General features: G+C 43.7%; 1 protein-coding gene across 3 annotated transcripts in view; it reads left to right on the forward strand.

Moving 5' to 3' along the window:
* The window catches only part of TIMELESS (timeless circadian regulator), a 31,209-nt gene extending 9,723 nt beyond the window's left edge, over positions 1-21,486 (forward strand). Inside the window, exons 2-29 of one of the 3 annotated variants that reach the window (XM_016224488.2) lie at positions 8,315-8,473; positions 8,611-8,764; positions 8,888-9,002; positions 9,098-9,160; positions 9,701-9,802; positions 10,003-10,158; positions 10,405-10,538; positions 10,726-10,813; positions 11,094-11,270; positions 11,633-11,850; positions 12,077-12,180; positions 12,324-12,493; positions 13,953-14,075; positions 14,177-14,328; positions 15,499-15,596; positions 15,677-15,797; positions 15,902-16,103; positions 16,341-16,486; positions 17,092-17,177; positions 17,263-17,380; positions 17,470-17,552; positions 17,793-17,935; positions 18,119-18,290; positions 18,377-18,445; positions 18,562-18,680; positions 19,423-19,648; positions 19,773-19,877; positions 20,007-21,486. In XM_016224488.2, coding sequence (XP_016079974.2) covers positions 8,389-8,473; positions 8,611-8,764; positions 8,888-9,002; positions 9,098-9,160; positions 9,701-9,802; positions 10,003-10,158; positions 10,405-10,538; positions 10,726-10,813; positions 11,094-11,270; positions 11,633-11,850; positions 12,077-12,180; positions 12,324-12,493; positions 13,953-14,075; positions 14,177-14,328; positions 15,499-15,596; positions 15,677-15,797; positions 15,902-16,103; positions 16,341-16,486; positions 17,092-17,177; positions 17,263-17,380; positions 17,470-17,552; positions 17,793-17,935; positions 18,119-18,290; positions 18,377-18,445; positions 18,562-18,680; positions 19,423-19,648; positions 19,773-19,877; positions 20,007-20,080 — 3,603 coding nt within the window. In that variant the 5' untranslated portion in view covers positions 8,315-8,388 and the 3' untranslated portion in view covers positions 20,081-21,486. The remainder of the gene's footprint in view (positions 1-8,314; positions 8,474-8,610; positions 8,765-8,887; positions 9,003-9,097; positions 9,161-9,700; positions 9,803-10,002; positions 10,159-10,404; positions 10,539-10,725; positions 10,814-11,093; positions 11,271-11,632; positions 11,851-12,076; positions 12,181-12,323; positions 12,494-13,952; positions 14,076-14,176; positions 14,329-15,498; positions 15,597-15,676; positions 15,798-15,901; positions 16,104-16,340; positions 16,487-17,091; positions 17,178-17,262; positions 17,381-17,469; positions 17,553-17,792; positions 17,936-18,118; positions 18,291-18,376; positions 18,446-18,561; positions 18,681-19,422; positions 19,649-19,772; positions 19,878-20,006) is intronic. The other 2 variants (XM_016224489.2, XM_016224490.2) reach the window with 2 other exon arrangements.
* The last annotated feature ends 1,564 nt before the right edge of the window (positions 21,487-23,050 follow it).

The following is a 23,050-nucleotide window of genomic DNA, read 5'->3' on the forward strand; positions in this document are numbered from 1 at the left end:
TGAAATGAATAATAATTTACAGGGAATCAACAGTAGAGTAGAGGACGCTGAGACTCAAATCAGCAATTTGGAATATAAGGAAACAAAAAACATCCAACTAGAAGAGCAAAAAGAAAAAATCCAGAAATATGAAAATAGTATATGTAGCCTCTGGAACAACTTCAAGTGGCGCAACATTCGTATTATTGAGGTGCCAGAAGGAGAAGAAAGCAAGAAATTGAAAACCTATTTGAAAAAATAATTACAGAAAACTTGCCCTACCTGGGGAAAGTAATGGACTTACAAACCCAGGAAGCACAGAGGGTCCCAAACAAGAGCAACCCAAAGAGGCCCACAGCAAGACACATCATCATTAAAATGCCAAAGGTTAAACACAAAGAGAGACTCTTAAAAGCAGCAAGAGAAAAGCAGTTAGTTACATACAAGGGAGCACTCATACGACTGTCAGCTGATTTCTCAACAGAAACTTTGCAGGCCAGAAGGGAGTGGCAAGAAATACTCAAAGTGATGAAAAACAAGGAACTACAGCCAAGATTACTCTACCCAGCAAAGCTATCATTTAGAACTGAATGTCGGATAAAGAGCTTCACAGATAAGGAAAAGCTAAAGGAGTTCATCACCACCAAACCAGCACTACAGTAAATGTTGAAGGGCCTTCTTTAAGAAGAAGCTAATGAACAAAAGAATCTGACGAACTAAATAGATCCAGAGACATTGACGCATGCAACAGATGACCTTATTTCAGAGGAAAGAGGGAAGGGGGGTGGAGGGTGGGAAGAGACGAACCAAAGAAGTTATATGCATATATGCATAACCCATGGACACAGTCAATTAACGGTATGAAGGCCTGGGGAGGGGGTGGGAGCGAGGTAGAGGGGGTCAATTGGGCGGGGGGGACACCTATAATACTTTCAACAGTAAAGATAAATTTTTAAAAAGATAAATTTTTAAATTTTCAATAAACTGACTTGGGGATAAATTGTCATTGTTTTATATTTCAAAAGTATAGACTTCAGAAATCAGTGGTATGATAATGCCTTTGTATGTTTGTCTTTTCCTATGTATTTTTAAATAACGAGCCATCTATACTTCAAGAAAATTTTTCTTTGGTGTAAAAAATAAATATATATATATATGTGTGTGTGTGTGTGTGTATATATATATATATATATATATATTGATTTTAGAGAGAGGAAGGAAGAGGGAGGGAGAGATAGAAACATCAATGATGAGAGAGTCATTGATCGGCTGCCTCCTGCATGGCCCCCGATTGGTAATTGAATCTGAAACCCGGGCATGTGTGCTGGCCAGGAATCAAACCTTGATCTCCTGGATCATAGGTCAATGCTCAACCGCTGAACCACGATGGCTGGGCCTAACACCACTTTAAAACACTTAAATATCCATGTCTGCTGGGTCTAAGACGTTTGACAAAGTTGTCACCTGTCTATGATGAAATGTGGAAGTATAATAAGTTTTTTCATAAAATCAAATTTAAAAGTCTGTACTTGATCCTGAGATTTTGTCCTTAGTTTTTTGGGTGTTTAAATAGTAAAAGGAGAATACATAGCACTTTTGTGGGGGTGTTTTTTAATAACATCTGTATTGAAATATAATTCACATATCATAAAATGCACCCTTTTAAAGTATACAATTCAGAGTTTTGCAACCATTACCCACTATGTAATATTAGAATATTTTTATCACTCCCAAAATAAACCCCATACATACCTACTAGCTGTGACTCCCGAGCTGAGGAATCCTTACCCAAGTCCCTGGCAACCACTAATCTACTTTTGGTCTCTATGGATTTGCCTATTCTGGACATGTCATATAAATGGAGTCATAAAACATGTGTCCTTTCGTGTCTGGCTCCTTTCCCTTTATGTAATATTTTCAAGTTTTATTTATGTTGTAGCATGTATCAGTACTCCTTTTCATTGTCGAGTAATATTCCATTATATAGATATACCACTTTTTGTTTACTCACCAGTTGATGAACATTTGGGTTTTTCCACATTTTGGCTATTATAAATAATGCTGCTCTGAACGTTCGTGTACTGTAAATATTTGTGTGTACATACTTTTTGTTTCTCTCAGATATATAATTAGGAATGAGATTGTGGGTGATGTGTGATATGGTAACTCTGTGTTTAAAATTTTGAGGAACCACCAAACTGTTTTTCACAGAGCTGCACCATTTTTTTTTTTAATCCTCACCTGAGGATATGTTTTTATTGGTTTTAGAGAGAGAGGAAAGGGGGAAGAGAGAGACCCAGACATAACTTTGGCATATCGGGATGACGCTCCAACCAACTGAGCTACTCAGCCAGGGCCTAAGTTACAAAATTGAAAATTGTCAACCTTATATTAGTCTCCCTAAATTAAAAAAAAATTAATATTAAAGACTCATCCATGCAATCCAGAAGTTTAGGAACTGCTACATTATACCAGTCTGTATTTTAAAACAAAACAAACCAAAAATAAAACCTCTCCAATAGAATTTCTTTTTTTCTGTTGGTTCTTTGGTAAGCTAGAATGGCTGGTTTTTCTGTTCTGCCCCTGTTGTGGTTGAAAGAAGCGGCCTGGGGGGAATTCTTTTCAAAGTAGAAAATTCAGGAAGTGGAATAAAGTGCTCTGACTGGAACAGAAATCACAGGCTTGTGTGTATTTGTTTTGTCCAGTTGTCTGGAAATAGTACAACATGAGGCTTCTCCTTTTCCCTCCTTAGTAGGAGGGAAGGATTCGGTGGAGGTAACTACAGTGAGACTGTACTCTCTTTTAAAAAATATGTTTCTATTGATTTTTTTTTTAGAGAAAGAGAGGAGAGAGGAAGGGAGAAGGAAAGGGAGAAACATCGATAGGCTGCCTCCTGCTCACCCCCCTACTGGGGTCTGGTCAAAACCCAGGCATGTGCCCTGACCAGGAATCTAACTGGCGACCTCTTGGTGCACAGGATGATACTCAACCAGCTGAGCCAAACTGGCAGGACAGACACCGCTCTCTTATTTGTGCATAGGGTTAGCCTTTGATGTTCACAGAAATACAAGAGTTTGGGCTGTTTCAAAAGTCATTTACTATGGGAGATAAACAAATACAAAGATGAAGGGCTGGGGAGGGAGACCAAAGGAGACTGTAGGCTTTGAGTGAAGCCGAAGAGGTTTCTGCGTCTGTGGGTAGAAGTAGTGAACAGTAACTCAGTCTGCCGGCCCCCCTTTGGGCTCGGAAAGGGGATGGGAGGGAAAACCTGGGAGTACAGCAGTGGCTGCCTTTGCTGTTTTTATTGAAAAGTACCATTTCACCAAAAGAATCAAAAACAATGAATTACCTTTATTTTAAAATACAAGCTGTATCTTTAGTAATTTCTGAGACTCCCTCGTCTGCTTCAGATCATTCATGTTTTTATGTGGTTACAGTGAACATTCTACTTCATGTACCCTCTTTTAGTATAGGCTTTTGGGTTTTAGTTTGCATATTTAGTTTTTATATGATATATTTTTTATTAATATTCCAAAGTTTTCCTAGGTTTTCCCCAGGTTTGGGATATCTGGATTTGTGTCAAAGGCTTTAATGTTAAAGATAACTTTCCTATAAACATCTTATTGGGGGTTTATCCTTTCTCTGAGCCTGTTTCTTCACCTTTAAAATGGAGATATTTGTATCTATTACTTGGGACTGTTGTGAGGTTCAAATCAAAGTATAATATTGCTATGAAAGCGTTTTATAAACTGGAGTGCACTAGGAGGAAGTATTTTTGTTTTTTCTTATAAGTGATTTCCTTTCTTTTTTGGATTATTTTCTTGGGTTATATTCCCTGAAATGGGCTCACTGGTTCCAAAGGGTATGACTCAGGATAATAATGTTGATTCAAAATTTATTTATTTAGAAAATAAGTATTGCAGCTCTCTGTATGCCCAGCTCTATTCTAGGCATCAAGGAATGCAGCAATAAACAAAATGAAATGAAACCTTGTCCTCATGGAGCCTTTCTTTTGTTGGGCTGGTTCTGGCTTTTAGTATATAAATAGTATATAAATATACAAATGATTAATTCCTAAGTGCCAGACAGAGAAACAGTACTAGTCTGTAATAACATGTCTGTCATTCTGAAGTGAAATGAGAAAAATAAGGGCAATTTAGAGAGTTTTTCATGATTATTATGCACCTTAAAGACATAGGTGGGATTGTATCATACATACTTTTTTTTTTTTAATATGCTTTTATTTCAGAGAGAAGAGGAAGAGGGAGACAGAGAGATAGGAACATCAATGATGAGGGGGTCATTGATCAGCTGCCTCCTTGTACACCCCCTCACTGGGGATTGGACATGTGCCCTGACCAGGAATCAAACTGTGACCTCCAGGTTCATGGGTCGATGCTTAACCACTGAGCCACACTGGCTGGGCTCATACATACTTTTTTATGTTAAACTGTTTCTTTTACGAAACAATGGTGTTAATAGATGTTAGTGTGGGGAATTTAAGTGTCTGTATTTAAAATTTTTTTTTTAATCTTCACCAAAGGTTATTTTTTCCATTGCTTTTTTAGAGAGAGTGGAAGGGAGGGAGAGAGAGAAGCATCAAGGTGAGAGAGACACATTGACTGGTTGCCTCCTGCTCACTTCCCTACTGGGTTGGAGCCTGCAACCAAGGTACGTGCCTTTGGCTGGAATTGAACCCAGAACCCTTCATTCTGCAGGCCGATGCTCTAACCACTGAGCCAAACCAGCCAGGGTAGGCGTTTGCATTTTTAATATCCCAATTACCAGTTAAGATTGTTTTCCCAGTCTGGGGTTATATATACTGGTACATGAAATCATAAAGCATGGGAACTACTGATTTTTAATTTAACTTTGTATCATTCATCACAATTTACAATGTGCTTTATGTAGCTTAATTGGATTCTCACAATACAATAATCAGATAAGAGGGGAGCAGGGTTGGGGGCAGGGAAAACCTCAGACCACAAGGCAGATCTGACCATCTCAGCCAATCTAATGGAAAACAGTGAAGCGAGGATTGCCTGGTGTCCCTGTTGGAGAGAAGTTACTAAGCTCTATACCTCCGAGCTTCATCGTTAGCTAAGGGCTGCCCCGGGAAGAGTAGGGCTGAGGTGGGTCCTGGATGTTCTGTCAGCTAGCCTCATGCTTTGCAGCTGAATGGCAAGCTCATTCTTGAAGAGAAATCTGAGCAGGTACCTCCATGGCTGCCACAGTAGTACCCTTTCCCTTATTTTTCAGAATAGCAAGCCAAGACTAACTTGGTGAAGAATAGACAGGTAGGCAGTGAAGCCAGGACTCTGACCCACCTTCTGACCATTGTACTGTTCTTTCTGTTACACTCAGAAACATTTAAGAGTTTTTCCTGGGTCAGGGCACATACAAGAAACAACCAGTGAATACATGAATAGGTGGAACAACACAAATCAATGTTTCTCTCTCCCTCGCTGTCCCTTCCTCTCTCTCTCTCTATAATCAATAAATTCAAAAATTATGAAAAATAAACAGTTTTTCCTGTAAATATCCCCCATATAAAAGAAACTCAGTGCATTCAGAAATGCATAAGACAATATTCAGTAGAGGAGAAAGAATGTATTCTGGATAATTATAATGTAAAAAGTAATTTAGCCAGGCCAGTGTGGCTCAGAGGTTGTGTCACAGTTCAATTCCTGGTCAGGGCACATGCCCAGGTTGCGGGCTCCAGTCCCAGTCGGGGGCGTGCAGGAGGCAGCCGATCAATAACGTTTATCATTGCTGTTTCTCTCTCTCCTTCTCCCTTCCTCTCTCTGAAATCAATAAAAACATATTTTCTTAAAAAATAGTTTAGTGCTGGAGGAAGAAGTGCAAATAGAGTGATATGTGCCATCGGACCCTGCCTACTGTAGGCTATCAAGGAATTCTTCAGGGAAAAAGGAGCGGCATTTGAGCTAGATCTTGAAGGTGAGATAGGCTTAGAGCTTTTGGAGTTAAGGGAGGGGGATGGACCTTACAGAAGGAGGGGATAAACTGAACAAAGGTGTAGGGAGGGCGTGGGGCTCCGTGTCCAGGAATATGTACATTTATGTTCCTGGGAAGCCGGGAGCTAGTAGTAGTCAAAAGAGGCAACCAAGCCGTGGATCTAAGAAGTGGTGGGTTGGATGGGTATATGTGATGCAGATACAAGACAAAATCAGATTATAAGTGTTCTGGGAGAGGAAGATGAGGCCAGACAGACTAGGTGAGTAGCTTCTGGTTAACTGCATGAGAAGAGAGTGAATTATAAGTTTTCTGTCCCTGGCTGCTTTTTTAATAGTGTTTTCACCAGGGAGGGCTGACACTCCTGTTGAGAGTTCTTTTATCCCAATTCTAATGAATAGGCCCAAGATTGCCAGCTTGCCTCTTGACCCCTGGCCCAGGAACTTTACAATAGATCACTGGACCCATTTCTTCCTCTATTTTTCCTGTTGCTCTCTGGTTTTGTCAAAACTGCAGGGGATTAGAACCTGAAGTCCTGGGTCCCTTACAGAACCTCTTCCCTTCTTACATCTGTAAAGATGGCTCCTTCCCTGTCTGCTTTCCTCTCCCCCTCTTACTTTGGTAGCCAGGTAACAGATAGCTGTTACTATCTCTGTTATTTTTGCCTTTCAGGTAAAGTGATGTGTTGAAGGCAGAGGTTTGAGTGCTCTGCTGAGGCCAATTTTTACAAATATTTAATCTATACTTAGAACTAGCCTACTATAGGCAGCATATAGTGGGAGGGAAGCTGGGAAGATGTGTGAGGTTATCTGTTAGGGAGCCTTTCAGACATGGTTTTGTTTCCGCTATTAGAAGACGTTAGCATTTCATCCTTTTAGTGCCAGAGTATGATGCTGTGTCTTATTTTGAGGAGTATGTGCTGACTCAGCATCTTTATAACCAGCTCTGTCTGTTTTTGTCAGATTCCTAGGCTGCCACTTGGAAAGTACAGACAGAGAAGCCCTTCAGAGTGTGTGTGTGTGTGTGAGAGAGAGAGAGAGAGTGAATGAATGAATGAATGAATGAATGAATGAATGAATATATCAATATATCTATACATACCAGTAGTCCGTCTGAAAAAGCTGGATGGGTCTTCGAGAAGAGTCAGATTGCCTAATCTCAGGGTCTGCAGATCACATGAGAAAGGACAGCGAAGCGAAGTCTCCCTTCAGTCTTTCTGGCCTCTCATTGAGTGTTTTACTGGCTCACTGTTGCTGGGCTGAACAGTCAGAAAGTAAGTTAGCACTAGGTAGGGGTAGAGGGATATCAGGCAGCTGGAAAAGTAGACCATTTACATAAAAGCCAGGAGATAACCTTAGCCTTTTGGGCACTACCTATTTCCTGTGAGGGAACCGGGATGGAGTCAGGGCCTAGAGGTAGGTATGGAACAGAGAATGGTCTTTTAGAGGAAGCTGCCATGGCTAAGAGCAGCACGGCTGATTGTGCAAGGGGACAAGATTGATGGATATTTCCTATTTTCCATGGAAGCAGGGTAGTGAATGTAATGTGTTTGTGTGTGCATTATTAGTGTCAGGTTCTAACATCCAGGGTTCTGGATCTGTGCTTACTTGATTATCTGATGAGGGTTTAGGGATCTTAATAAAAAAGCAGCATGCTTCAGATAAGGAAGATGGTTCTTTTGGGGATGGTGACTGGAAATTTCACCAGTCCCTATTTACTTCTTTTCCTCAACCATTCTGTTAGATGTTGGCTTCTACAAAGATTACCAAAACTTAAGGGTAACTTTGGGGAGGAGAGTGAAGAAACTTCATCTCTGCATTTCCAGTGCCTCAGAAGCCTCCAGGCTCCTAGGGTAAATCAGATCTTAAGTGGAATCACTGTATGGTGAGAGTTGGGTTTTCATTCTTCTGGTACCTAAGAGCTGTAACAGTGGCTGTGGAAAGGCTGTGGAAGGGGACTGGGTTTGGCAGTTTTAAGGGAGAGGGAAGTTCATTCCCCTCTTCATCCAAAAGACCGTGGCGCTCTCTAAGGGTGAAAGTGTTCAGGTTGGTGCCTTTCTCTAACCAACCTTTCTTTCTACTAGGTTACCTTGACTCTGAAACAGACTGTTTCTATGGTTTCAGATCCAAGCTAGAGCCTGGGGCAGGTGGTTAATTCTTAGGCTTGCAGCCTCTTGGTTTTTGTTGAAGTAGAAACTCAACTAAAAGCTTTCCCTGGGACTGGGAACAGCACTTTTGGTTCTGACAAAAGTGGAGCATTTGAGGATCTTGTTCAGAATACTGTGAGCATCAGGGCCTGTTCTGTACCTCTCTCCCTTTCATGGAGAGGATCCTATAATTTTTATCTTTCCTTGTCTCTGCAGGACTCATTGTTTTTGTTCCTGTTCCACTTGCCTTACATCTCTCTTGGCTGCTCCACTGATGCGTGGACTTGGACATGATGAATTGTGAACTTCTAGCCACATGTAGTGCCCTTGGGTACTTGGAGGGAGACACTTACCACAAGGAACCAGATTGTTTAGGTGAGTACCTTTTTGAGGAAACAGGTAAAAATTTTCTTGAGTTCGTTGAATTTCTCAAGCCATGTGTATGAAAAGCACTTGGGCCTGGGTGGAGCTTCTTCCAGGGATCCATGTAAGTGTTTGTTCTGTCCCTGAAGAGAGTGTGAAGGATTTGATCCGCTACTTGAGGCACGAGGATGAGACTCGAGATGTGAGGCAACAGCTGGGGGCAGCCCAGATCCTGCAGAGTGACCTCCTACCCATCCTTACCCAGTACCGCCAGGACAAGGCTCTCTTTGATGCTGTTATCAGGTGGTTTTCCAAGCTTTTTAACTTTTACCATGTGCCAGTGTTTAGTGTTTGATCTGATAGATTTTGGTGTTTGTGCCTGGCAAGGAAACTTGATAACTTCTCTCTCCTTCATGGTTTCTGCAGGCTGATGGTGAACTTGACACAACCAGCCTTGCTCTGTTTTGGCAGTGTGCCCAAGGAACCTAGCTTCCGGCACCATTTTCTGCAGGTGCTGGCTTACTTGCAGGCCTACAAAGAGGTGAGGTTCTCCCTCAGATTCCCTGAGGCAGACTTTGGGGGCAGTGGGGAAGGAGAGGGTGGGAGCTACTTAATGTCCCTTCCCCTATTTTGTAGGCTTTTGCCAGTGAGAAGGCTTTCGGTGTTCTCAGTGAAACCTTGTATGAGCTGCTTCAACTGGTGAGTGAGTCTCCACCTTCCAAGATGCCAAAGACAGTTAGCACCATGCTCCTCCTTTGGGTAGAGTACCAGGTTGGGCATTGTTAGGACATGCCGAGTTTGGAGATACATCCTAGTCATGTGAATACATGGTCCAGTTCATTGTCTCTGGCTACCTCAGGGCTGCTTGAAATCTTTCTTTTCTTTTTTTTCAAATATAAGCAAAAGTTTATTTAGAAAGTCACAGAGGTAGAAAAAGTGAGCTAGCTGGTCTGTGTGGGCTCAGGAAATAAGTTACAGAGGCAAATGAAGGGCCCTTGAGCTTAGGAGAGAGATAAAGCAAAGGTACACATCTTGAGGGAAGAAGAAGGGGGAAGGTGTCATGCTCCAGAGAGCGAACACCCTGGGGAAATAAGGGGGTAGGGAAAGGCATGGGTGTACTCGAGAGAGAGCCCTCTTTTCTTTTTAATCTAGATTCTCCTCTGTGCCTCGGTCCCGCGGCCAGGGTAGATGTTGCCTGCCTTCCAAAGAGTCTCTTCTTCTAACTCTCCTTCTGACTAGGGCTGGGAAGAACGGCAGGAGGAAGACAACTTGCTAATTGAGCGGATCCTGCTGCTAGTCAGAAATGTTCTCCATGTCCCAGCCGACCTTGATCAGGAGAAGGTGAGAAAGGGTCTTGGGTTGTCTGAGTTCTTGTGCTTGGTTGAGCTGCCCTTTTCTGCTTTTTTTGTGTTGTTTTGTTTTGTTTTTGTCCTCTGACAAGTTTTGGGGGGAACCTTGGTTAAGGAATGAGTTGAAGAACCTCAAAGCAGGGCAGTGAAACTGACTGACCTCCCTGTTTCCCCTCATCCCTCACCGCTCAGAGGATCGATGATGACGCCAGTGTCCATGACCAGCTTCTCTGGGCAATTCATCTCAGTGGCCTGGACGACCTGCTCCTCTTCCTGGCCAGCTCGCCCACTGAGCAGCAGTGGAGCCTACACGTGTTAGAGATCATCTCCCTTATGTTTCGTGACCAGGTGAGACCTTGGCCTATTGCCCCAGTCCCTTCACCCATGTACTTTGCTGTTACACAGCCAGAATTGCTCTTATAATAATGGCTTAATTCTCTGGGGAAGGGTGGATGACAGATAGAGTAGCCGTGTCTTGAGCATGGGGTTCCATCAACAGTCCTGTTTCGTTCACTCTTTCTGTTACCAGTAGGAGTGGACTCAGAATAAGGAATGTCAATCATTCTGGCTCTTCCCTCCTTGTTTCAAATCTAGAAACCTGAACAGCTGGCAGGAGTAGGACAGGGACGCTTAGCTCAGGAGCGGAGCACGGATGTGGCAGAACTAGAGGTGTTGCGCCAGCGAGAGATGGCAGAAAAGAAGACTCGAGCCCTTCAGCGTGGCAGCAGGTGAGTGGTGGGAAGCTTCTCTGGCCATGTTCCCACTCCCTCACTATGGAATATTGAGAGCCTGGGCCAGCTTCTAAGACAGTGGTGACCAGATAGCATTTTGCAGATATGACATGCTCTGATGTGCTGATAAAAGAGAATGTGCATACAACTTCCAGATAATTTAATGTTTTTGTTTTCACTGCAGGCATTCTCGATTTGGGGGCTCCTACATTGTCCAGGGGTTGAAGTCCATTGGGGAGAGGGACCTTATCTTTCACAAAGGTCTCCACAATGTGAGTATGCTCCCATCTGGGGTGGGAACTCCACATTGTGGAGTTGGGGAATCTAAGAAGGATAAACGTCTCTGGAGGTAAAGAGTCTCTGTTAGGGGCCTTGGAGTTGGAGATAGTAGGAGAAATAGAGCCTCTGGCATTATTTTCTTTACCTCTGTCTTCACTTAGTTCCAGAGGGAGAGAACTTTCAAAGAGTTTCTTTTGAGAAAACTGCAGAACCAGGGATGTGAAAAGAGGGTGGTGGTTAGGGGTAATTCTAATCCCCAACCCATATCCCTAGCTCCGAAACTACAGTTCAGATTTGGGAAAGCAGCCCCGAAGGGTACCTAAACGTCGCCGGGCTGCCCGGGAGGTGTCCATTCAGCGCCGCTCTGCCCTCAATGTGAGACTCTTCCTTAGAGACTTCTGCTCTGAGTTCCTGGAGAACTGTTATAACCGGCTCATGGGCTTGGTGAAGGTGAGAGCCTACGAAGGATGGAGTAGAGAGGTCATGGGGCCAGTGGTGGGTAAGAAGGGTAACCTTGGAGGAGCCTATGGGAAGCTGATCCTGGAGTTTGAACTAGTAGGTGGAAAGGGTATAAGGTGTCCCTGAGAGATAGTGATGATATCAAAAGAGGAGCAGGTTAAAAGTCTACCAAGAAATCACTCTAGAGGAAGGGGAAATGAATGTGGAGACACTGGGGAGAAGAAAGGCTTGGAAGATGTGGGTCCTAGAATATTGTTACAGCGGTGTCCAGGGTCCACCCCGTTATCATAGGACAGGAGGAAATTGGAAGAAGCCCTGAGATCATGGATGGTCTTTTTTTTCCTGGGCATTAGGATAACCTGCTTCGGGAGAAAACTCAGCAGCATGATGAGACCTATTACATGTGGGCCTTGGCTTTCTTCATGGCCTTCAACCGGGCTGCCTCGTTCCAGCCAGGACTGGTCTCTGAGACCCTCAGTGTCCGTACCTTCCACTTCATTGAGCAGAACCTCACCAACTACTATGAGATGATGCTGACTGACCGCAAGGAAGCTGTCTCCTGGGCACGTCGGTGAGTGGGATGAGAATTGGAGTCAGATGGACATGTTGGCCAGGTTAGGAATCTGAATGCCTGAATTCTGGATGGTGCCTTCTTTTCTGTTTCAAGATTAAAGTGGTCAGCTTGGGGAGCAAGGACTGGGTGGGCCAATCTCTTTTTGATGGCACTATTTTTGGGGGGAGTGGTACTGTTTCCATGAACCTATGTCCTAAGGTGTCCTCTTTCCCTCAACTCGCAGGATGCACCTGGCTCTGAAGGCCTATCAGGAGCTGCTGGCCACAGTAAATGAGATGGACGTGTCGCCAGATGAGGCTGTGAGGGAGAGCAGCCGCATCATCAAAAGTGAGGCCCTGGCTTGGTCTCTGATCCTGGCCTTCCCCATCTCTTGACCAGCATTTTACTCTTCCTAGTCCCAGCTTCACCCATCTCCTTTTCCTAAGCTTTCCAGACCAGTCTTTCCAATCCTTTCTCTTCCCCATTTCTAGACAATATTTTCTATGTGATGGAGTATCGAGAACTATTCCTGGCACTCTTTCGAAAGTTTGATGAGAGATGCCAGCCCCGTTCTTTCCTTATTGACCTGGTGGAAACCACCCATCTCTTCCTCAAGATGTTGGAGCGGTTCTGTCGGAGTCGAGGGAACTTAGTGGTGCAGGTACTGGGCAGTCCCAGGATGTGGAAAAAGATGGGAGGGAAAGGAGGAGGAAAGGGGCTCTTTCTCCTCATATTCTGTAGCTTAAGCTAATCTGTTAGAACTACTCTGAAATAAGAGGGCAAGAAATGTTGCTGATGTGAGTCTACTATAGTTTCCTCCTTTTATTAGATTAATCCCTGATGGGCCATCAATATCTTAATTCATTCAGGAAACATTTATTGGACACTTACTGTGTGCTAATAAGCAGATGAACTCTGGGGGTTCATAATATTAGAGTTTAGTCATTGTGCTGTGGTATTTCCTGGTTATACTTTGGAAGCACTGTAGTGAGATGGAAAGAGCTTTAAATGGAAAGTCAGAAGGTCTGGGATCTCTTCCTGTATTAGTTGCTGTTAGACTAACTCAAGCTGCTCGCATCAGTCTCCATAGTCTTAAAGCCGGTTGTAATATCAATACATGAGCCTGAAGTGACATATAAATGAAAATTCTGGCACAGGAATAAAACCTCAGAATTCTGTATCCCAGATACACAGGGACTCTGCTTTGTAAATATTTTCCTATAATTCTACGTGCTACAGCTTAAAGTTCAGTCAGAACTGGACTTGAAAGGGGAAGTAATATTGATGAGACTTTCCTAAAAGGTATTTTTATACTCAGGACTCTTGTATTATCATCAGTAATAGATGATATCATTTGTTGGGCATTTACTATATGTCAGATGTTGTGGTAATTTCCTCGTAATAGTCACACCAGTACTAGGACACATGCACAGAGTGGTTAAAAACTTGTTCAAGGTTTACTAGTAAATGGCTAGCATCACTTCTTAACTCCAGATCTGCTGGACTCCAACACTCAAGCTCTTAACCTTTGTTATGTTTGATTTTAAGTTCCTTGAATAGAGTATAAACCTTAAGGGCTTCATGTTCATCCTATTTGCCCATTTAAGACTAGTTCACAGCCATCACTTGGGGGAGCAGGACAGGGAATTGACTCTCACTCCTGCTTTTCAGGAGAAAAAAATGTAGGCTGTATTTATGAAGTGCTTTCCATTTTACAAAGCCTTTTCATGTAGAATATCTTATCCTCATAGCAAATCTGTTCATTCCATAGACTTCTGCTTAAGATGTCACTGCTTTTGGGAAGTCTGACTCCAAGAAATGAGTCAAGTGCCGTTCCAGTGTTTTGCTATGGCATTTTATGCTCAGCCACATTCTAGGTCCTGTCCACACTGAAATGTAATTTACCTTGTCTTCCCCACTGGACTATAAGCTCCTCAGGGGCAAGGAAATATGCTGTTCACTGTTGCTTCCCCATTGCCTTTGAGTAACACATAGTGGTCACTCTGTGAATGTCTAATTAATTCAGACATCTGATTAATTAAATTAATAACAGAGAAGCTATTGACAAGGAAAGGCCTCCTTAGCTCTCCTGCCATTCTAACACAGCTCTTTCTCCATAGAACAAACGAAAGAAGAGAAAGAAGAAAAAGAAGCCCATTGCTTCTGGTAATGTCTCCTATAGCCCAGGAGAACTGGAGTCTCTGTGGCCGTCCCTGGCTGAGCAGCTACAGTGCTATGCCCAGGTAGGTAGTTGCAGAAACCCTGTGTTTCTCAAGGGTAGTGCTATGGGTTGGCTGGCTGGGTTTCCCTCTTCTCTGTTCCCATAGCTTTGCTCACTCTCTAGGATCCTGAGCTCAGTTTGGACTCCATGGTTCCCTTTGATGCGGCCTCAGAGGTGCCAGTGGAAGAGCAGCGGGCAGAAGCCATGGTGCGGATCCAAGACTGTCTGCTGGCTGGCCAGGCCCCACAGGCCCTGACTCTCCTTAGGTCTGCCCGGTAAGAACCCTGCCCACCCATCCTCACAGATCCAGTTCCTTGGCTTTTGGGGACAAAGGGAGACTTTTACTTCACTATAGGGTCCTCAGTCTTCAAAAGAGAGAAGTCCTATTTGAAGCACTAGGATTCTATATTGAGTACTGACTCTTGGGGAGTTGTTAATTTTTTATTGATCTTAGAGGAAAAAAGGAGGAAGGAGAGAGAGAGAAACATCAATGTGAGAGAGAAACATTGATCGGTTGCTTCCCGCATGCACCCTGACCTGGGATTGAACCCAAAACCTGGGTATGTGCACTGATGGGGAATCTAACCTGTCACCTTCTAGAGTATGGGACGATGCTCCAACCAGCTGAGCCACACTGGCCACGGCAGTCCTAGGGAGTTTTGATTGGTCTGTTGGGAGGGTTTGTTTGATAAAACAAAAACAGGAAGCACAGTTAATTGGGGCGAAAATAAAGATAATTTATGAGCCACAGATAGCCATCATTAATATTTTGATGAGTTATCATCCAGTTTTTTCCTGTTAGATATAGACATATCATATACACCTTCTTTTTACAAAAACGAAATATTGCACATACTGATTTATAGTATTTTTTTCATTTCTCAGTATATAGTGAGTATCATTTCTCATCAGATAGATTTCTATAATTGTTAATAGCTTAGAACACCATTGTTGCCTTGACCGGTGTGGCTCAATTGGTTGGAGTGTCATCCTGTGCACCAGAAGGTTCAATTCCTGGTCAGGGCACATATCCAGGTTCCCGGTTTGATCCCTGGTTGGGGTGTGAACAGGAGGTAACCAATCAATGTTTCTCTCACATCAGTCTTTCTCTTTCTCTCTCTCCCTTTCTCTCTATCAAATCAACTTTTTAAAAACAAACATATCTTCAGGTGAGGATTAAAAAAAAAAAGATTTAAAACACCATTGTGTGGACATGTACATTTGTTCAACCACATGTCAAATATTTAGATTGTTTGCATTTGTTGTTATGTGATATTCATTGCACTGTAGCTTATGAGAAACATTTCCCTAGAGTCTTTGTTTCTTCTTTAAGGTAATAGTTTGTATTCTCTTTCTGGCTAATAAATAAGTCTAAATTTCTTCTCCCTTTTCAAATTATAATTCAAATTCCCTTTGGTTAAAGTCCTTTTCTCTCTCTGTTCCAGAGAGGTGTGGCCAGAAGGAGATGTGTTTGGCTCTCAAGACATTTCCCCAGAGGAAGAGATCCAGCTGCTGAAACAAATCCTCTGTGCCCCGCTTCCCCGTGAGTCTCCATCTCCTTCACATCTCTTTGCTTCTAGCTCTCTAGCACCAGAGACTCAGCAATCCTCACTCTTCCTATAGGGCAGCACGGGCCAGAGGAACGAGGGGCAGAGGAGGAAGAGGAAGAAGAAGAAGAGGAGGAAGAATTGCAAGTGGTCCAGGTGTCAGAGAAAGAATTTAATTTTCTGGACTACCTGAAATGGTGAGAGCCACAGGGACTGAGATGGTCCCAGGATGGAGACCGTGGGGCTGTGAGAATGAGCAGTATCTTATGCTGACATCCTCTCCCTCCCTTTCTTGGTGCAGCTTTGCCAGCTCGACTGTCATCCGAGCCTACATGCTGCTGCTGCGGAGCTACCAGCAGAATAGTGCCCACACTAACCACTGCATTGTCAAGATGCTGCACCGGCTGGCCCATGACCTCAAAATGGAAGCTCTTCTTTTCCAGCTCTCACTCTTCTGCCTTTTCAATCGTCTGCTTAGTGACCCTGCTGCTGGGGCCTATAAAGTAAGGGGGTAAATGGGTAGTCTTCAGGAGATAAAGGGCACTGAGTGGTGTCAAGGGCTGAGAGATAAGAGAACGGTGAGGAGGTAGGTAGTCCGGTTGAGGGAGCATGGGGAGGGATAGAAGAGAGAGTCTGAATGAGGGGGGGCAGCAGGGAACAGGTGTAGAGAAAATACTTAGAGGGCCCGGTTTATGTATACATTTAGCCAGAGGCCTCACAGCAGCCTCCTTTTCCCACAGGAGCTAGTGACTTTTGCAAAATATATCCTGGGCAAGTTCTTTGCATTGGCTGCAGTCAACCAAAAAGCCTTTGTGGAGCTGCTGTTCTGGAAGAACACATCTGTGGTTCGAGAGATGACCGAGGGCTATGGTTCCCTAGATGGCGGGTGAGCTTGAGGATGGGCAGTAGGGTTGGGTAACACAGTCACAAGAGCTTACAGATCAGTTAGCGTAACCTTTCTTTCCCTTTCATAGCTGAGAAAAGCCCCAAAGGTGAAATGCTTTGTCAAAGGTCACCCAAGGGAAGAATGGGACTGGAGCCTAAGTCTCCTGTCCACTCTAGTTTCCTTCTCCTTCTCCAGCACTTCATGGGGTGGGGGCAGTCGAGAGTGGGGTGGCCCCCAGGAAGAATCTATATGTGCCCTGTCCCAGAAGGTTCTGGGGAACCATGAGGATTCATAGAAATGTTTGGCCTCTTTTCCTTAGTGTCTGAGCTCCTCTCCTTTCATGCGTCTTTCTTTTTCCCATAATGCTCTCAGTCCCTGCAGTGTCAGGCTCCATAGGCCCAACCTGGAAAATCTCTTAGCTCGACTTTTGGCTTCTTAAGAGGGAGTGAGGAGAAGGAAGTACATCTTAGGCCTCTGCTGGCTAGCTCCTTTGAGGTGCCTATGTTGCCTTTCTTGTTCCTTTTAGAACTGACCAGAGAAGACCTTTAGTCTCCTTTTTCAGGGCCTACAGGCTACATGCTCCCTCTCTCCCTTTCCCCATTTAGATCTTCTAGTCGTAAACCTCCTGTGTGGAGCCAAGAGGAGGAGGCCCAGCTTCAAGAATTATACTTTGCCCATAAGGATGTGGAAGGTATGAGGCCTTGAGATCTGAAGTTTATGAGGAGGGCAGCATGGGCCCCAGGACCTCTCTTTACTACCTCACTCCTCCACCTCAGGTCAGGATGTGGTAGACACCATCTTGGCACACCTGAAGACTGCTTCTCGAACACGTAAGCAGGTCATCCACCATCTGGTACGGCTGGGATTGGCTGACAGTGTCAAGGACTTTAAAAGGTAGAGGCACAAGTTCTGGAGGGAACTGAGATGGGGAATCCTTTGTTCATTGCCTCAGCCCCCTTTTCCACTGACACCTTCCTAAACAGAAAAGGAACCCATATCGTACTGTGGACAGAAGATCAGGAGCTGGAGCTGCAGCGACTTTTTGAGGAGTTCCAGGACTCAGATGGTAAGTGAGGTAGAAGTTCAGGGAATATCTGAGATGAGAGCCTTTTCTTTCCATTTTTTCCCCTCTGCCTCCTGTTCCCAAGTAAGGCTTATCCTATCCCTTCTGTCCACTTACTATATTTGTGGTGTCATTTTTGAGTGAATCAGGTTAGTCTCTTTCCTCTAATTTTCTTTACTGCTCTGATTTTCTTTATTTATTTCCTTTACTGCTCTTGGGTATTCACAGTTTCCTTCTTTATAGATATCCTGGGTAATATCATGAAGAATATCACAGCCAAACGCTCGCGGGCCCGAATAGTAGATAAACTTCTGGCTCTGGGCCTGGTAGCTGAGCGGCGGGAGCTATACAAGAAACGCCGGAAGAAATTGGCACCCTCAGGCTTGGTAATCATCTTACCTTGGCTCTGCTGGCATGGGACCACTCCCCCTGAAGGGCTCCTTAGAAGTAGCCCACTCAGGATCTTCCTGCTTCAGGCCGTTCTGACTAGGTCCACCCGGAACCAGAGGACTCCACTCAGTTCTTCCTCTTGTCTCCTTTTTTCATTTCCTACCCCCATTGAATTTTAGCCTAATGGAGAGGAATCCCTGAAAGATGTTTGCCAGGAAGATCTGGAAGAAGAGGAAAACCTATCAGAAGAAGAGAGTGAGGAGAAAGAGGAGGACTCAGAAGCAGAACAAACCCCCCAGGGGAGCTCAGTCCTATCAGCTGAAAACCTTGAGAAAAGCCTGCATCAGGAAGGTGAGGACTTGGGCTGGCAGAGGTGTGTCAGGTGGAGGAGGGATTTCAGCATATGGGTCAATGTTAAGTTTTCCTCCTTCCCTTAGGCTTTTCTGCTCCTCTCCTATGGCTCCAGAACTGCCTGATTCAAGTAGCAAATGATCGGGAAGAGGATGGTGAGTGGGTAAATGATGGGTTCAGGAGGACTGGGGCACTGGAAGCTGCTGGTTGTGGGATAGAGGACCAGTTCTTTCTTCACATCTTTACCGTATGACTGTTGACCCTCTTCTAGGCTGCTCCCAGGCAGTTCCATTGGTGCCGCTGACAGAAGAAAATGAGGAAGCAATGGAAAATGAACAGTTTCAGCAGCTGTTGCGCAAGCTAGGGGTTCGGCCTCCTGCCTCTGAGCAGGTAAATACACCAATTACAGTGTCAGCCAAGTTGTGTTGGTACTATTTCAAAATATATCATTTTGCTGACCAAGACTGCTGCAGTACCTGTTCTGCTAGTCTTTCTCTCCAATTTCTTCTTGCACTAAGTCCATATTCCACACTTCCCCCTTAGTTATCTTTCTAAGATACAGATTTGGCCAATTTTTATAGCCTCATGGCCACACCACCCACATACCTACCTTATATATAGCCATCCTGGACTACTTTCCATTCTCCAAATAGTAGGCTTTTTCATACCTCCAAGTGATCATGCTAGCCCCTCTACTGGAAGTCTCCAACCACACACTCAACCTTGAAGAGTCAGTTCAGTTGTCACCTCAGAGAAGCATTCCCTGTCACTTTCAGCCCCTGAAGTGAAAGTATTCACTTTGGCAACTGAGGTTTCATTTCCTTGATATCACCCCAATCGTATAGTGTTAGACTACATTGATTTTTTTTCTTCTCCCATTAGATTGTAAGTTCATGAGGGTAGGGATCATACCTGATTCACCTTCTTAGATCCCAGGATTCATTTATTTATTCAATTAACTATATTTACTGGCAGCTTCTTAATGTAGCAGGCACCATGCTAGACATTGGGCATATATTGGGTAAATAAGCAATAAGTTCATAACCCTTCTGGATCTTCACCAGTGCAGGGTCGTATTTATTTAATGAATAATATCAAAAATCCCTCATTTTCAACTTCTTTGTCCCTGTAGGAAACCTTCTGGCGAATTCCAGCCAAGCTAAGTCCCACCCAGCTCCGGAGGCTAGCAGCTTCTTTGAGTCAACCAGAGGAAGAGGAAAAGCTTCAGCCAGAGCTAGACCCTAAAGCCCCTGGAGAGCAAGGCCCTGAGGAAGAGCACCAAAAGGAACACCGAGCACAAGCCCTGAGGGCCCTCTTGTTAGCCCGAAAAAAGAAAGCAGGCCCGGTGTCTCCAGCGGGTAATAGCAGGGCCACCTATTGAGTACTTACTCTGTGCCAGCCATGTTGATCTAGAGGATGATAGAGTACTTTGAGACTATGAGGGCCCATTCCCTAATTTTATGCCTCTTATGGTCATTTCAGAGGCAAAGACTGCTGGTGGGAAAGAGCAGCTGAAAGTGGCACCCAAGAAGCGACAACTGCTGGACAGCGATGAAGAACAGGAGGAAAATGAGGATAGAAGCAAAGGTAGAGTCTGGCACCTGCTCTTTCTTCTCACCTCTGGCACTCTTCAATCCTGAAGATAAATGCTACCCCCCCCTTCCCCTTTAACATGTGGAGATATTCTCCCTCTTCTCACTTCTGTCATTGTCTTAGCAGCAGAGCTGGGAGCTCCAGGAATCCAAAGGAAGAAACGGTTTCAGATTGAGGATGAAGATGAGAGCGACTGAAGAGCCAGAAGCCCAAGGGTAGAGACAGACTAATATTTAGGTGGTGAGTTGAAATCAGAGTTGGAAGGGTCATACAGGACCCAGAAACTCTTCTTACCAGACAGAAGCAGTATAGTCCTGGACTTCCCCATGGATTTAGGGTCCAGGAAGTTCAGACCACAGTGTTGGACTTCTCTGCAGTCACTTCTTGCTTCTCCCAGTTTTATCAGTATAACTCAGTAGCTCCCTTACTCAACTTCTTCTAGGAACCATTTCTTTGGGTTATTAGTGCCCCTTAGCAAATGAAAGGAGTGAGTGAAATATAGAAGGTACCTCCTTATTGATCTGTTCCTTTTGGCTTTCTGCACCAGATGGGGAACTTTGTGACATGATGGGTGGAGTATTGCACCACTTTTAAAAGGCACCAGATGTTCCCATCCTCATTTTCTTTCCTATGGTCACCGCCTAGGCACCAGATTGAGCCAAATTCCTGCAGTTGAGGTGGGGTTGGGATGCAGTACGCCCCAGATGAGGAATATGTTTGGTTTGTGTTTGGTATTGAATTAACCATGTAAAATTAAAAGTTGCCAATGTTAATCTGACTTCCAATCTGTCTAAGCACACTGCTGTGTTCTTGGGAGAATTTTAACTATTAGGGTTAAAACAGGCCATCAGCCTTTTCCCTACAGAAGACACAGAAAGCATTCTCACCTCAAGATCTTTTCTCTAGAATAAATCTTTAGGGTGACAAGAGTTTGCAGGAGGAAGAAATAGGAGCTGCAAAGGGAGAAAAAGCCAGTTTGTCAGCATGGGGCAGAGGGGAAAACAAAGTGTAGGCAAGGAGGAGTGGGTGAATATTGCAATTGTCATGTCCTTCACTTTTCTTGAAAACTATCAGCTTTCTGGCTCACTTGTGTTTCCATCTGAGGTAAGGTAAAGGTGAAATTCAGAAAATAGCCATTCAGATCAAAGAGAGCCCTAAGTAAAGGATGCATTTGGGCTCTCTTCTTTCTCTGACTTGGGTTTTTTCTTCCCACAGCCTCTAGAGATAGAATGAAAGTGCTTGGTTTGTGTTTGGTATTGAATTAAACATGTGAAACCTAATGTAAACTATGGACTTAGGTAGTAATAGTTAATACATAATAATAAAATTAATAATTTTTAAAAATAACATACATGTTACAAATGTATCACACCAATGTAAGATGGTAATAGGGGAAACGGGTTGGTGGAGAGGGAATATTTGGGGAACAATCTATACTTTCTGCTCAATTTTTCTATAAACCAAAAACTACTCTAAAAAAATAAATGCTGTTAATTAAAATAAAACTGATAAATGAAAAATAAAACAAAAACAGACTCATGGATGCAGAGAACCAACTGATGGTTGCCAGATGGGAGGAGGTTTGAGAGACTGGGTGAAAAAAGTGAAGGGAGTAAGAAGTACAAATTGACAGTTACAAAATAGTCACAGGAATGTAAAGTACAGCACAGGAAATACAGTCAGTCAATAATATAATAATAGCCCGGCCGGGTGTGGCTCAGCGGTTGAGCATCGACCTAGGATCCAGGAGATCGGGGTTCAATTCCCGGTCAGGGCACATGCCCGGGTTGCGGGCCCGATCCCCAGTTGGGGGCGTGCAGGAGGCAGACGATCAGTGACTCTCTCATCATTGATGTTTCTTTCTTTCTCCCTCTCCTTTCCTCTCTCTGAAGTCAATAAAGATATATTTAAAATATATATATATATCTCTCTAATAACAGTATGGTGCCAGGTGGGTACTAGACCTATCGGGGCATCACTTCGTAAGTTTCATAAATGTCTAACCACTATGCTGTACACCTGAAATTAATATAATATTGAATGTCAACTGTAATTGAAAAAATAAGTAAAACCCTGAAAAAACAATGTACCCAAGTAGTGACAACTAGTGGGAAATGATGTAGAGGTGGAAGATGAGGGCAGGAGCAAAGGTGAGAAGTCTAATGGGGCACATGCATTTGTCTTTATCCCTCTGTCGTTCCTCTCCTCAGTCTTGGAGACAAACTCATCACCACTTTCCCTCCACCTTACCACATTTACACAGTCAGTTTCTCTCCCCTGATGTTTCCAAGGCACTAGAGTTGGAAATTCAACAACAAGGCATTTTCATATTGAGGATGAGGACACTGACTAAGGAACTGGAGGTGGGAATAGGTCCATTTATGGATGGTGAACTCCAGTCAGAAATGGGAGAATTCAGAGGATCTAGGAATTTCAGACAACAGGTCCTTCTCCCAATTTTAGGAATGTATAGTTCCCTGAAGACTTACTCCTCTAGAAACCTTATTATTATATTTTTTACTATTTATTTGGTTTTTTATTTTTAGAGAGAGAGATGAAGGGGGAGGGAGAGAGAAAAACATCGATTTGTTGCTCTACTTATTTATGCATTCATTGGTTTCATTGGTTGCCTCTTGTATGTTCCCTGACTGGGGATTGAACCTGAAACCTTAGGGTATCAGGACGGCTCTCTAACCAACTGAGCTACCTGCCAGGGCCTAGAAACCTTTTTTTACCCCCAGATTTCTTCTTGTTTGTTATTTACCCCCTCCTTGGGCTGAGAGGAGTGAGTAGCATAACCCAGGGCACCTTTGGCTATCTGCCAGAAGTGGGTTATAGCACCAGAGAGAAACATTTATGACACAATAGATGTGTGGACTTTTGTACCAGTTTTAGGAGGCACCATATGCCATCATTTCCTGTTTTCCAGACTGTAGTTTCTCATCTAGACTTGTAGATGAGAAATGAAGCCCTAATTCCTATGGTTTAATGCAGGCTTAGAAAGAGGTACTATTATGGTAATGCTATTGTGGTATTTAATTATTGCATTGGAATTAAGGAGGTAAAAACTGAAAAATTGCTGATTTGGTCTGACTTGCTGGTAGGTTCTACTTTCCCATTCCTCTACCTGATAAGTCCATTGAAAAAGAAATATTTTGGGACCTCCT

The sequence above is a fragment of the Miniopterus natalensis genome, chromosome 2 (assembly GCF_054644295.1).
Source record: "Miniopterus natalensis isolate mMinNat1 chromosome 2, mMinNat1.hap1, whole genome shotgun sequence".
Taxonomy (NCBI): Eukaryota; Metazoa; Chordata; class Mammalia; order Chiroptera; family Miniopteridae; genus Miniopterus; species Miniopterus natalensis.